This window comes from Phacochoerus africanus, chromosome 1 (genome assembly GCF_016906955.1).
Source record: "Phacochoerus africanus isolate WHEZ1 chromosome 1, ROS_Pafr_v1, whole genome shotgun sequence".
Classification (NCBI taxonomy): domain Eukaryota; kingdom Metazoa; phylum Chordata; class Mammalia; order Artiodactyla; family Suidae; genus Phacochoerus; species Phacochoerus africanus.
This window is the reverse complement of record NC_062544.1, coordinates 242241086-242254696: the sequence shown is the minus strand read 5'-3', so window position 1 is coordinate 242254696 and position 13611 is coordinate 242241086. Positions and strand designations below refer to the sequence as shown.

Genomic DNA, 13611 nt, shown 5'->3' with positions numbered 1-13611 from the left:
GCAGGAAAAAATGTTACAATTGTTTTAGCATTATGTGCCTCTGGCATATTAAAAATATTCTTGGATAACTGCATGATAATTATCTATTCACCATGTTAACAATACCTCCTAGACCCTTCCCAAATGTGCAGATGAGAGAGCTAGTTTCATTTTTTAATCTCTTCTCATAAAATTGGTTATATTAGCATCATGATAAAACACCTGAGTTAGAGGTTCTATATTTGACTGAGCTTGGAATGACAGTCTTCTTGCTTATGAGACACTACAAATGTTTGATGACTGAAAGATTATGATCATACATGAGAATTTATTAGATAAAATTAATAATGAGTCTATTTGTAATTTGGATTGGTCTTGATGAGTGTATAATCAAAAGAGTCTATTAGGAATTTAGGGTACTTTTGATATATATATATATATAATTAAACAATGTAATGATACTGGATAGAGATCAGGATAAATGGGATTTTAACTTACTGTCTTGTTACTCTACTCATTCCTAATTTAGGAAGAAAAAATTAAACATTATCAGTAGTATAAAGTTAGACCCTGTTTTTGGTTCAACAGAAAATATATGATAGAGTTCTTTTGAAATGGTGAACACTTTTGATCCTGAATCAGAGATTCACATTTTAGAGGTTTTAGTGTAAAATGCATTACATATTTTTTATTCTTAATTCTGTATAACCTTTCAGTTTTAGGGTATTTATGAGTAGCAAGTTACTGAACAGTTCAACTAATATTTACAGCTTCATTCATAGCCATTTAAATAATAATAATATATATATGCCTTATTAAAAATATTTTGCTTCTGAGAATTATTTATAATATACTTATAATGCTTTTAAGCGTGTTTTAAAAAAGAGAAACCCTATAATTTCATATTTGTTCAATAAGGGGCATCTGAAATAGAGGAATACAATATTGTAGTCCAATGTATGTTTTCATGAAACTTCATTGATTTTTTTCATTTCAATTCTCCATTTCAATGATTAGCCTGAATGGATATGTTTGAGGCAAACAAGACACTGGTGACTGAGTTTGTCCTCACAGGACTTACAGATCTTCCAGGGCTGCAAGTCCCTCTGTTCCTGGTGTTCTTGGTCGTCTACCTCACCACCATGGTGGGAAACCTTGGACTGATTTTTCTCATCTGGAAGGACCCCCATCTTCACACCCCCATGTACTTATTCCTGGGCAGTTTAGCCTTTGCCGATGCTTGTTCTTCATCCTCTGTGACTCCCAGGATGCTTATGATTTTCTTATATGTGGATCATACCATATCCCTGGTTGAATGCCTCACCCAATTTTTTATTTTTGCTTTTAGTGCCACCACAGAATGTTTCCTCTTGGTGGTGATGGCCTATGACCGCTATGTAGCCATATGCAACCCCTTGCTTTATCCAGTGGTGATGTCCAATAGACTCTGCACTTGGTTGATAAGTGTGTCATATGTACTTGGTTTTCTGCATCCTATGATTCATGTGGGATTGTTATTTAGATTATCTTTCTGCAGGTCCAATATAATACATCATTTCTACTGTGAAATCATGCCACTTTTTACAATTTCTTGCACTGACCCATCTATTAATACATTGATGGTTTTTGTTTTGGGCACTTTTATACAAACTTTTACTTTTGTAACAATTACAGTCTCTTACACCAGTGTCCTCTTTGCCATCCTGAAAAAGAAGTCTGAAAACAGCAGGAGAAAAGCCTTTTCCACGTGCAGTGCCCACCTGCTCTCTGTTTTCTTGTTCTATGGCACCCTCTTTTTCACTTATGTGTGTCCTGCGTCTGGCCCAGAGCAGTATGAGAATAAAATGTATTCACTGTTCTACACGATAATAATTCCCCTGCTAAACCCTTTTATTTATAGCCTAAGGAACAAGGAAGTTTTAGGTGCACTTAGAAAAATGGTAACGAAATGAATACTTCTTGTTCATTTTGTTTTTTTGTCTTTTGTCTTTTTTTAGGGCGGCTCCCATGGCATATGGAGGTTCCCAGTCTAGGGGTCCAATCAGAGCTACAGCTGCTTGCCTATGCCAGAGCCACAGCAACGTCAGATCCGAGATGCATCTGTGATCTACACCACAGCTCATGGCAACTCTGGATCCTTAACCCACTAAACAAGGCCAGGGATCAAACCCACAACCTCATGGTTCCTAGTCAGATTTGTTTCTGCTGCCCCACAACAGGAACTCCAGAAATGAATATTTTAAAGGAAAACTCTCATTATTCTATTTCACTCTCTGTCTAAATAAATCATAATATCTGTTCTTGGTTCTTCCATTTATTAGGTACTTTAACAATTAAGTTAATAAATGAATGAAAATTTGACTAAATAGGTTCATTTTTGTCATAAATTCATCTGATCATCAAAGTAATAAGCATGGTAAGAATAGACTTCTTTTATTTTAATTTTAAATCCAGCCTTATAGGTGAAACAGAAATTTAAACTCACAAGTTTCTAGGTCTTTTTAACATTAATAGTTTCTTGGGTTTATTGATAGACACATTTTAAAACATTTTTGAACCTATATTCTTTTAAAGAAAGACTCTGTGTGAATCATTTGTTGAAAAATTAATAATTTCCTCCTAAATAATTCTTAATGAAGTATTTTTTCAAAACCTTATCTTTAGTGGCTATTTATAATGACCCAAATAATATGTACACCTAACTGATATTATAGAAAGCAAAAAATTATAAGAAATCCCTATGAACATGTATATGCCAATAAATAGGGACAACCTAGAAGAAATGGAGAATTTTCTAGGAACATAGAGCCTGCCAAAATTGAGTCAAGAAGAAACAGATAATTTGAATAGATCAATAATTAGACATGAAATAGAATCTAATTTAAAAATTCCCTGCAAACACAAGTCCAAGACTGAACAGATTTTATTGGGAATTCTACGAAACATACAAAGAAGAATTTATAGCTATACTTTTTAAACTATTCCACACCTGAAGAGGAGGGAACATTTCCAAGTTTATTCTATGAAGCCACCTTCACCTTGATACCAACACCAGACAAAGAAACTACATAAAAATAAAATTACAGGCCAATACCCTTGATGAATACAGATGTAAAAATCCTCAACAAGATATTAGCAAACTGTCCAGCAACACATAAAAAGAATCACACATCATGATCAGGTTGGATTAATTCTAGGGTCACAAGGGTAGTTCAACATATCAAAATCAATCAATGTGATATACCCATTAACAAAAGGAAAGACAAAAATCACATGAGCATCTTAATATATACAGAAAAAATATTTGACAAAGTTCAACATCCATTAATGATTAAAAACTCTCACCAAAGTTAGTACAGAAGGAACACATCTTAACATAATGAAAACCATTTACAACACACTCATAGCCAACATAATACTCAAAAGTGAAAAGCTGAAATCCTTTCCTATAAATTCAGGAATAAGTAGAGGTTGTCCACTCTTACTGTTTCTATTCAACATAGTATTAGAAGTCCTGATCAAGGAGTTGAAAGCCTATATGCTGAGAACTATAAAACATTAATTGAGGACATTGAAGTGGGTTTGAAGAAATGGGAAGGTATTCCATGCTCTTGGGTTGGAAACATTAATATTGTAAAAATGGCAATACTACCCAAAGCAGTCTACAGATTCAATGCAATCCCTATCAAATTACCCATGACATTTTTCACAGAACTAGAACAAACTATCCAAAAATTTATATGGAACCACAAAAGACCACGAATTGCCAAAGCAATCTTGAGGAACAAAAATAAAGCAGGAGGCATAATTCAGACCTCAAGCAATATTACAAAGCCACAGTCATCAAGACAGTGTGTTACTGGTACCAAAACAGACATATAGACCAATGGAACAGAGCAAAGAACCCAGAAATAAACCCAGACACCTATGGTCAAGTAATCTTTGACAAAGGAGGCAAGAACACAAAATAGGAAAAAGGCAGCCTTTTCATCAAGTTGTGGTGGGAAAACTGGACAGCCACAGGTAAATCAATGAAACTAGAACATCACCCTCACACAATGCACAAAAATAAACTCAAAATGGCTTAAAAACTTCAATATAAGGCAAGATACCATCAAACTCCTGGAAGAGAACATAGGCAAAACATTCTATGACATCAACTTACAAATGTTTTCTCAGGTCAGTCTCCCAAGGCAACAGAAATAAAAGCAAAAATAAACCAATGGGACCTAATCAAACTGACAAGCTTTTGCACAGCAAAGGAAACCAAAACACAACTTACAGAATGGGAGAACATAGTTTCAAATGATGTAACTGACTAGGGCTTAATCTCTAAAATATACAAACAATTTATACAACTCAATAGCAGAAGAGCCAACAACCCAATAGAAAAATGGGCAAAAGACTTGAATAGATATTTCCCCAAGGAACATATACAGATGGCCAACAAACACATGAAAAAATACTCAACATCACTGATTATTAAAGAAATGCAAATCAAAACTACCACAAGATACCACCTCACACCTCACACCAATAAGGATGGCCATCTTTAATAAGTCCACAAATAACAAATGCTGGAGGGGGTGTGGAGAAAAGTGAACCCTCCTACACTGTTGGTGGGAATGTAAATTGGTACAACCACTATGGAAAAAAGTATGGTGGTAACTCAGAAAACTAAATCTAGAACTACCATATGACCCAGAAATCCCACTCTTGGGCATATATCCAGACAAATCTTTCCTTGAAAAAACATGCATCCGGACATGAACAAAAGAACAAAATAGAGATGGGATTAAGATGGTAGAATAGAGGGACTGGAGCTCAACTTCTCTCCTAAAAACAATGAATTACAACCAAATGCTGAGCAATCTTCAACCGAATGGACTGGAAACATTCAAAAAGATATCCTACTCTAGAAGACAAAGGGAAGGCCACATCAAGAGGTAAGAGGTGTGATATAAGTAAACCCATACCTCCTGGGTGGGAAGCCCCACAGACTGGAAAGTAACTGGTTCACAGAGACTCACCTATAGGAGTGAGAGTTCTGAGCCCCACATCAAGTCCCCATGCCTGGAGATGTGGCATTGGAAGAAAGAGCCCCCAGAGCATCTGGCATTGAAAGCCAGTGGGGCTTGTGTGCAGGAGCTCCATGGGACTGGAGGAAATGGAGACCCCATTCGTAAAAGGTGCACACAGACTTTCTTGTGCACTGAATCCCAGGGCAAAGCAACATCTCCATAGGAATCTGGGTCAAACCTGACTGCAATTTTTGGAGGCTCTCCTGGGAAAATAGGGGGTGAATGTGACTTGTGGGGGAAGGGCATTGGAAGCAAAACTTTTGGGAACATTCATTAGCATATGTTTCTCTGGAGGAGGCCACTTTGGGAATAGCTGGCCCCATCCATCAGCGCTGAGAAGCCCCAGTCCAAACAAAAATCCAGGTGGGATCACAGCCCTGCCCCTCAGTAAACAGGCTGCCTAAAGAACCCCAGACACACAGCTGCCTCTAATCTCATCTAGAGACAAAGCCCCGCCCACCAGAGGGATAGGAATCAGCTCCACCTACCAGGGGGCAGGCATCAATCTTTCCTATCAGGAAGCCTACAGCAAGCCCCATACCAACTTCAGCCACAAGGGGGGCAGACACCAGAAGTAAGAGAGGCTACAAATGTATTATCTGTAAAAAGGTCACCACACCAAAAACCTATAAAAATGAAAAGACAGAGAACTATAACTCAGATAAGAAAGAAAGAAAAAAAAAAACCAGAAAAACAGCTAAGTGATCAGGAGATTCTCATCCTTAGGAAAAAGCCTTTAGACTGTTGATGCTGAAGATGACATAAGACATTATAAGTAAACTGGAGGCAAAGATAGATAATCCTCAGGAATCACTGAGCAAAGAGATACAAGATATAAAACTTAAAGAAGAAGAGATGCAAAATACAATGACTGAAATAAAAAATTCCCTAGAAGCAGCTAACAGCAGAATATAGAAGGCAGAAGAATGAATAAGTGAGGTGGAGGACAGATTAGTGGGAATCACTGATGCAGAACAGAAAAGAGACAAAAGATTGAAAACAAATGAAGAGAGTGTCAGAGAATTTTGGGACAATGTTAAAAACACCAACATCTGTATTATAGGGGGTGCCAGAAGGATAAGAGAGAGACAAAGGGACAGAAAGAATATTCAAAGAGATAATAGCTGAAAACTTCCCTAATATGGGAAAGGAACCACTCACTCAAATCCAGGAAGTGCAACAAGTACCATATAAAATAAACCCAAGGAGGAATACCCCGAGACACATATTAATCAAACTGGCCAAAATTAAAGACAAAGAGAAAATTTTGAAAGCAGCTAGGGAAAAGAAACAAATAACATACAAGGAAACCCCTATAAGGTTATCAGCAGATTTTTTAGCAGAAACTCTGCAGACCAGAAGGGAGTGGCATGATATACCTAACGTGATGAAAGGAAAATACCTCCACCCAAGATTACTTTACCCAGCAAGGCTCTCATTCAGATTTGGAGGAAAAATCAAAAACTTCACAGATAAGCAAAAGCTGAGAGAATTAAGCAACACTAAACCAGCTTGACAACAATTACTAAAGGAACTTCTCGATGCAGAAAAGAAAAGGCCACAACCAGAAACACAAATACCACAAATGACAAGGCTCACCAGTAAAGGTATATATATGGTAAAGATACAAACTCATCCACACAATTATGCCACCCAAATCAGAAATCATGAGAAGAGGAGGCTACAAAAGCAAGGCACTGGAGATGCACCTGCAATAAGAGACCAAGAACTTAAAACAATCTCATATTTAAATATATCTCATATAGACTCTTATTCAAAACTTCAGAGTAACTGCAAACCTAATATCTACAATTGATGCACAAACAAATGGGAAAAATCAACTCAAAAATAATGCTAAAGATACTCATCAAACCAGAAGAGGAGACAACAAGAGAAGAAGGGGAGAAAAAAGAGAAACAAAAACAAATCTAAAGCAATTAATAAAATGGCAAAAAGAACATACATATCAATAATTACCTTAAATGTTAATGGCATAAATGCCCCAACCAAAGGACATAGACTGGCTGAATGGATAAAAAAAACAAGACCCATATATATGTTGTCTTCAAGAGACCCATGTCACTTCTAGGGGCACATACAAATTGTAAGTGAGAGGATGGAAGAAAATACTCCATGCAAACGGGAATCAAAAGAAATCTGGAATAGCAATATTCATATCAGACAAAATAGACTCCAAAACGAAGACTATTTTAAGGGACAAGGAAGGTCACTACATAATGATCAAAGGATCAATCCAAGAAGAAGATATAACAATTTTAAATATTTATGCACCCAACATAGGTTCACTACAATACATAAAGCAACTGCTAACAACCTTAAAAGGACAAAATGACAATAACACAATCATAGTGGGGGAATTTAACACCCCACTTATAGTAATGGACAAAACATCCAGACAGAAAATCAATAAGGAAACACAGGCCCTGAATGAAGCATTAGACCAGATGGACTTAATAGATATTTATAGAATATTCCATCCAAAAGAAACAGAATACATTTTCTTCTCATGTGCACATGGAACATTCTAAGATTGATCGCACCCTGGGCTACAAATCAAGCCTTGGTAACTTTAAAAAAATTGAAATCATATCAAGCATCTTTTCTGACAAGAATGCTATACGACTGGAAATCAACAACAAGAAAAAAACTGCAAAAAACACAAACACGTGGAGAGTAAACAACATGCTATTAAGCAGCCAATGGATCATTGAAGAAATCAAAGAGGAAATTTAAAGATACCTAGAAGCAAATGACAACAAACATACAACACTCCAAAACCTATGAGATGCAGTAAAATCTGTTCTAAGAGGGAAGTTTATAGCAATACAAGCCTACCTCAGGAAACAAGAAAAAGCTCAAATAAACAAGCTAACTTTACATCTAAAGCAGCTTGAGATAGAAGAACAGACAAGACCTAAAGTTAGTAGAAGGAAAGAAATCATAAAGATCAGAGCAGAAATCAATGAAATAGAAGCAAAGAAAACCATAGAAATGATCAATGAAACAAAAAGCAGGTTCTTTGAAAAGATCAACAAAATTTATAAACCCTTAGCCAGACTTTTCAAGAAAAAAAGAGAGAGGACTCAAATCAATAAAATTAGAAATGAAAAGGAAGTAACAATGGACATCACAGAAATACAAAGGATCATTAAGAGACTACTATATGCAACTATACCCAATAAAATGGAAAACCTAGAAGAAATGGACAAATTCTTAGAAAAGTGCAATCTTCCAAGACTGAACCTAGATGAAACAGAAAAGATGAATGGACCAATCACAAGAACTGAAATTGAAACTGTGATTAAAAAACTCCCAACAAATAAAAGTCCAGGACCAGATGGCTTCACAGATGGATTCTATAAAACATTTAGAGAAGAGCTATCACCTATCCTTCTGAAACTATTCCAGAAAATCACAGAGGAAGGGACATTCCCAAACTCATTCTATGAGGCCGTCATCACCCTGACACCAAAATCAGACAAAGATACCACGAAAAAAGAAAATTACAGGCCAATTTCACTGATGAACAGAGAGGCAAAAATCCTCAACATAATACTAGCAAACCACATCCCACAATACATTCAAAGGATTGTACATCATGATCAAGGGGGATTTATCCCAGGGATGCAAGGATTTTTCAATATCCACAATTCAATCAGTGTGATAAAACCACATTAACAAACTGAAGAATAAAAACCATATAATCCTCTCCATAGATCCATAAAAAGCCTTTGAAAAAATCCAACACTTATTTCTGATAAAAACGCTCCAGAAACTGGGCATAGAGGGAACCTACCTCAACATAATAAAGGCCGTATGTGACAAACCCACAGCTAACATCATTCTCAATAGTAAAAAGCTGAAGGAATTCCTGCTGAGATTAGGAATAAGACAAGGTTGTCCCCTCTCACCACTACAATTCAACATAGATTTGGAGGTCCTATTCATAGCAATCTGAGAAGTAAAAGACATAAGATGAATCCAGATTGGAAAGAAAGAAGTAAAATTATCACTATTTGCAGATGACATTATACTATACCTAGAGAATCCTAAATTTTTCTACCAGAAAACTGTTAGAGCTCATCGATGAATTTGTCAACGTAACAGGATACAAAATTAATACATAGAAATTGACTGCATTTCTATACACTAACAATGAAAGATCAGAAAGAGAAATTATGGAAACAATCCCATTTACCATCACATCCAAAAGAATAAAATACCTAGGAGTTAACCTACCTAAGGAGACAAAAGACCTGTACTCTGGAAACTGTAAGACACTGATGAAGGAAATCAAAGGTGACACAAATAGATGGAAAGACATACCATGCTCTTGGATTGGAACACTTCCTAACACCATACACAAAAATAAAGTCAAAATGGACTAAAGACCTAGATATAAGACCAGATACCATAAAACTCCTAGAGGAAAACATAGGCCAGTCTCTGACATAAAGGATAGCAACATCTTCTCAGATCCACTTCTTATGAGTAATGACAATAACAACAAAAAGAACAAATGGGACTTAAGTACACTTAAAGTTTCTGCACAGCAAAGGAAACCCTAAACAAAATGAAAAGACAACCCACAGAATGGGAGAACATCTTTGCATTGAATCGACTGACAAGGGATTCATCTCCAAAATTTATTAACAGCTCCTACCACTCCATACCAAAAAAAAAAAAAAAAACAACAAAATCCAATCAAAAAATGAGCAGAAGATCTAAACAGACAATTCTCCAAAGACGACGTATGGATGGCCAAAAAGCATTTTTCAACATCACTCATTATTAGAGAAATGTAAATCAAAATCACTATGAGGTACCACCTTATACCAGTCAGAATGGCCATCATCCAAAAGTCTACAAACAATAAGTGCTGCAGAGGGTGTGGAGAAAATGTAACCCTAATTACCTTGTTGCTGGGAATGTAAGTTGGTGCAACCACTGTGGAAAACAGTATGGAGAGTCCTCAGAAAACTAAAAATAGAACTACCATTTGACCCAGCAGTCCCACTCCTGGGCATCTATCCAGAGAAAACCATGACTCAAAAAGACACATGTACTCCAATGCTCATTGCAGCACTATTTGCAAGAGCCAAGACATGGAAACAACCTAAATGTCCATCGACAGAGGAGTGGGTCAAGAAGAGGTGGTACATATACACAGTGGAATATTACTCAGCAATTAAAAGAAATGAAATACTGGCATTTTTAGCAATATGCTTGGACCTAGAAATTACCATGCTAAGTAAAGTCATTCAGACAATGAGACACGAACATCAAATGCTATCAGTTACATGTTGAATTTGAAAAAAGGACATAATGAATTTCTTTGCCAAAAAGATGCTGACTCACAGACTTTGAGAAACTTATGGTTTCCAAATGAGATAGGTCGTGGGGTAGTGGCATGTGCTGGGGTTTGGGACAGAAATGCTATAAAATTGGGTTGTGATGATCATTGTACATCTATAAATGTAATACATTCATTGAGTAATATAAAAAAGAACAAAATAATGCCATTTGTAGCAACCTGGATGGAACTAGAGACTCCCATAGTATGTGGAGTAAGTCAGAAAGAGAAAGAGAAATACCATATGACATCACTTATATCTGGATTTCAATATACAGCACAAATGAATCTTTCCACAGAATGGAAAATCATGACTTGGAGAATAGACTTGTGGTTACCAAGGGGGACGGAGTGGGGTGGATATGGAATTTGGGGTTAATAGATGCAACCTATTGCCTTTGGAATTGATTAGCAATGAGATCCTGCTGTATAGCACTGGGAAATATATCAAGTACTTATTATGGGGGATGATAATGTGAGAAAAAGGAATGTATATGTGTATGTGTGACTGGGACACCTTGCTGTAGAGTGGAAAATTGACAGAACATTTTAAACCAGCTATGTGGAAAAAATTAAAATCATTTAATAAATGAAAAAAATAAGCTGAAGGAACAAACTTAACCAAGGAGGTGGAATACCTATATGCTAAAAACTATAAACTATTGATAAAGGAATCTGAACATGATTCAAATAAATGGAAAGATAGCCCATGCTCTTGGATTGCAAGAATTAATGTTGTTAAAATAGCCATAGTACACAAGCGATCTATAGATTTAATGCAATCCCAATCAAAATACCCATGACACTTTTTCACAGAACTAGAATAATCCTAAAATTTATCTGGAAGCAAAAAATACCCAGAATTGCCAAGGTGATCCTGAGAAAAAAAAGAGCAAAGTTGGAGACATAAACCCCCAGTCTTCATACCATACTGCAAATCTACCAACAGCACGGTACTGAAACAAAAACAGACATATGGATCAATGCAACAAAATAGCGAGCCCAGAAATCCATGCACCGGTGATCAGTTCATCTTTTACAAAGGAGGAAAAAATATACAATGGAGAAAGAACAGTCTCTTTAAGAATTAGTGTTGGGAAATCTGGATAGATACATGTAAATAAGTGAAATTAGAACACTATCTCACAAGAATATACAAAAATAAACTCAAAATATTTTAAAGACTTAAATATAAGGCATAACACTCCTAAAAGAGAATGTAGACATAATATTTTTGTACTTAAATCCAAGCAATATTTTCTTAGAACTTTGTTCCAAAGCAAAAGAAATAAAAGCAAAAATAAATAAATGGGACCTAATTAAACCTAAAAGCTTTTGCACAGGAAAGGAAAGTATCAACAAAATGAAAAGACAACCTACAAAATGGGAGAATATATTTGCAAATGATGCAACTGACAAAGGGTTAATACCCAGAATATACAAACAACTCACATAACTCAAAATCAAGACAAAGAAGCCAATCAAAAAAATGGGAAGAACTCCTGAACAGACACTTCTCCAAAGAAGAAATATAGATGCCCTCAGGCACATTAAAAGATGTTTGATATTGCTAATTATTAGAGAAATGCAATTCAAAACCACAGTGCAGTATCACTGCACACCAGTCAAAATGGCTGTCGTAATATATATATAAATGTTGGAGAAAATAAGGAAAAAAGATAACTTTTACAATGTTGGTGGGAATATAAATTGGTATTTCATAGTGTACACTATGAAAAACAGTATGGAGTTTCCTTAAAACACAAGAAACAGGACCAGTGTATGATCCAACAATGCCACTCCTGGATATACATGTGGAAAAGATGAAAAATCTAATTTAAAAAGATGCATTCCAATGTACATAGCAGCACTATGGAAACAACACAAGGGCCCATCAACGTATGATTGTCTTAAGAATATGTGATATAGTCACAGACACAGACACACACACACACACACATACACACGTAAAATTCAGCCATAAGAAGAATGAAATATTGCCATTTCCAATAATATAGATGGACCTAGAGATTATCATACTAAATAAAGTCAGAAAGAGAAAGACAAATATTACATGATATCACTCGTATATGGAATCTAAAACATAATACAAAGGAATCTATATGCAAAACAGAAATAGACTCACAGGCATAGAGTACTAACTTATGTTTCCCAATGGGAATGTGAAAAGGGGAAGGAAAAATTAGGAGTATGTTATTAATACATACAAACCACTACATGTAAGAGTCTCATGCTCTACTGACTAAGCTAGTTGGGTGGCTCAAACTACTGCATATAAAGTAGATAAGCAACAAGGATTTGCTATATGGCATAGGGAACTAACTATATTCAATATCTTCTAATAACTTTTAATGGAAAATAATCTGAAAAATATAACAATCAATTTTCTGAGCACTGGAAAGTAACACAATACTGTAAATCAAATGTACTTCAATAAAAAGAAAAATCCTGGTTCTGGGTTTCAGTATTGCAAAATAAAATATACCACTCCATATGATTTCTTCCATACCCATAAGTGTTATCTCTGGAGATGATTTTCAAATTACTGCTTTGCTAAGGAGCAGGACTATCCTTTGTCTTGAAAGGCATGAACAAAAGTCCACAGAGAATGAAATATGACACTTTCCTAAGGGAACCTCATGCAAGATTTTCATATCTAAAATTATTTTCAGAGGCAATCTTTTCAATTTAAGAGACGTGTAAATACACACATTTTCTTCTAGAGATTCTGTGATTTAACATTTTTAAAGTAGTTCAATTCTTAAAGATATTCAAAGCACCTCAGATAAATGCAGTGCTAGATCTAGTGTTTAAAGGACTTGCAAATGCCTGTGGCCTACTTTAGAACAGACTTCCTTAGAACAAGCAGCTCTGTTCAATTAGTTCTTTTTTTTTTAAAGTGTAGAGGATTTACAATGTGTTCCAGTTTCCACTGCACAGCAAAATGACCCAGTCATTCACACACACACACACACACACACACACACACACACTTTTTCTCATTCTATCTTCCATCATGTTCTATCCCAAGAGACTGGATATAGTTCTCTGTGCTGTGCAGTAGGACTTCCCTGCTTATCCATCCTAAATGTAATAGTTGGCATCTATCAACTCCAAACTCCCCATCCATCCCACTTTCTCCCCTCTCCCCCTGGG

At 35.8% G+C, this 13611-nt stretch overlaps 1 protein-coding gene across 1 annotated transcript; it reads left to right on the top strand.

Annotated features, from left to right (window-relative positions):
- The first annotated feature begins 1001 nt into the window (after positions 1–1001).
- Positions 1002–1931, top strand: LOC125113433 (olfactory receptor 5AC1-like). The gene has a single exon (XM_047756140.1). It carries the CDS (start codon positions 1002–1004, stop codon positions 1929–1931), a length of 930 nt encoding a protein of 309 aa, XP_047612096.1.
- The last annotated feature ends 11680 nt before the right edge of the window (positions 1932–13611 follow it).

Coding starts and splice junctions, on each gene's coding strand:
- LOC125113433 (XM_047756140.1), top strand. CDS start 1,002: ATGGATATGTTTGAGGCAAACAAGACACTGGTGACTGAGTTTGTCCTC.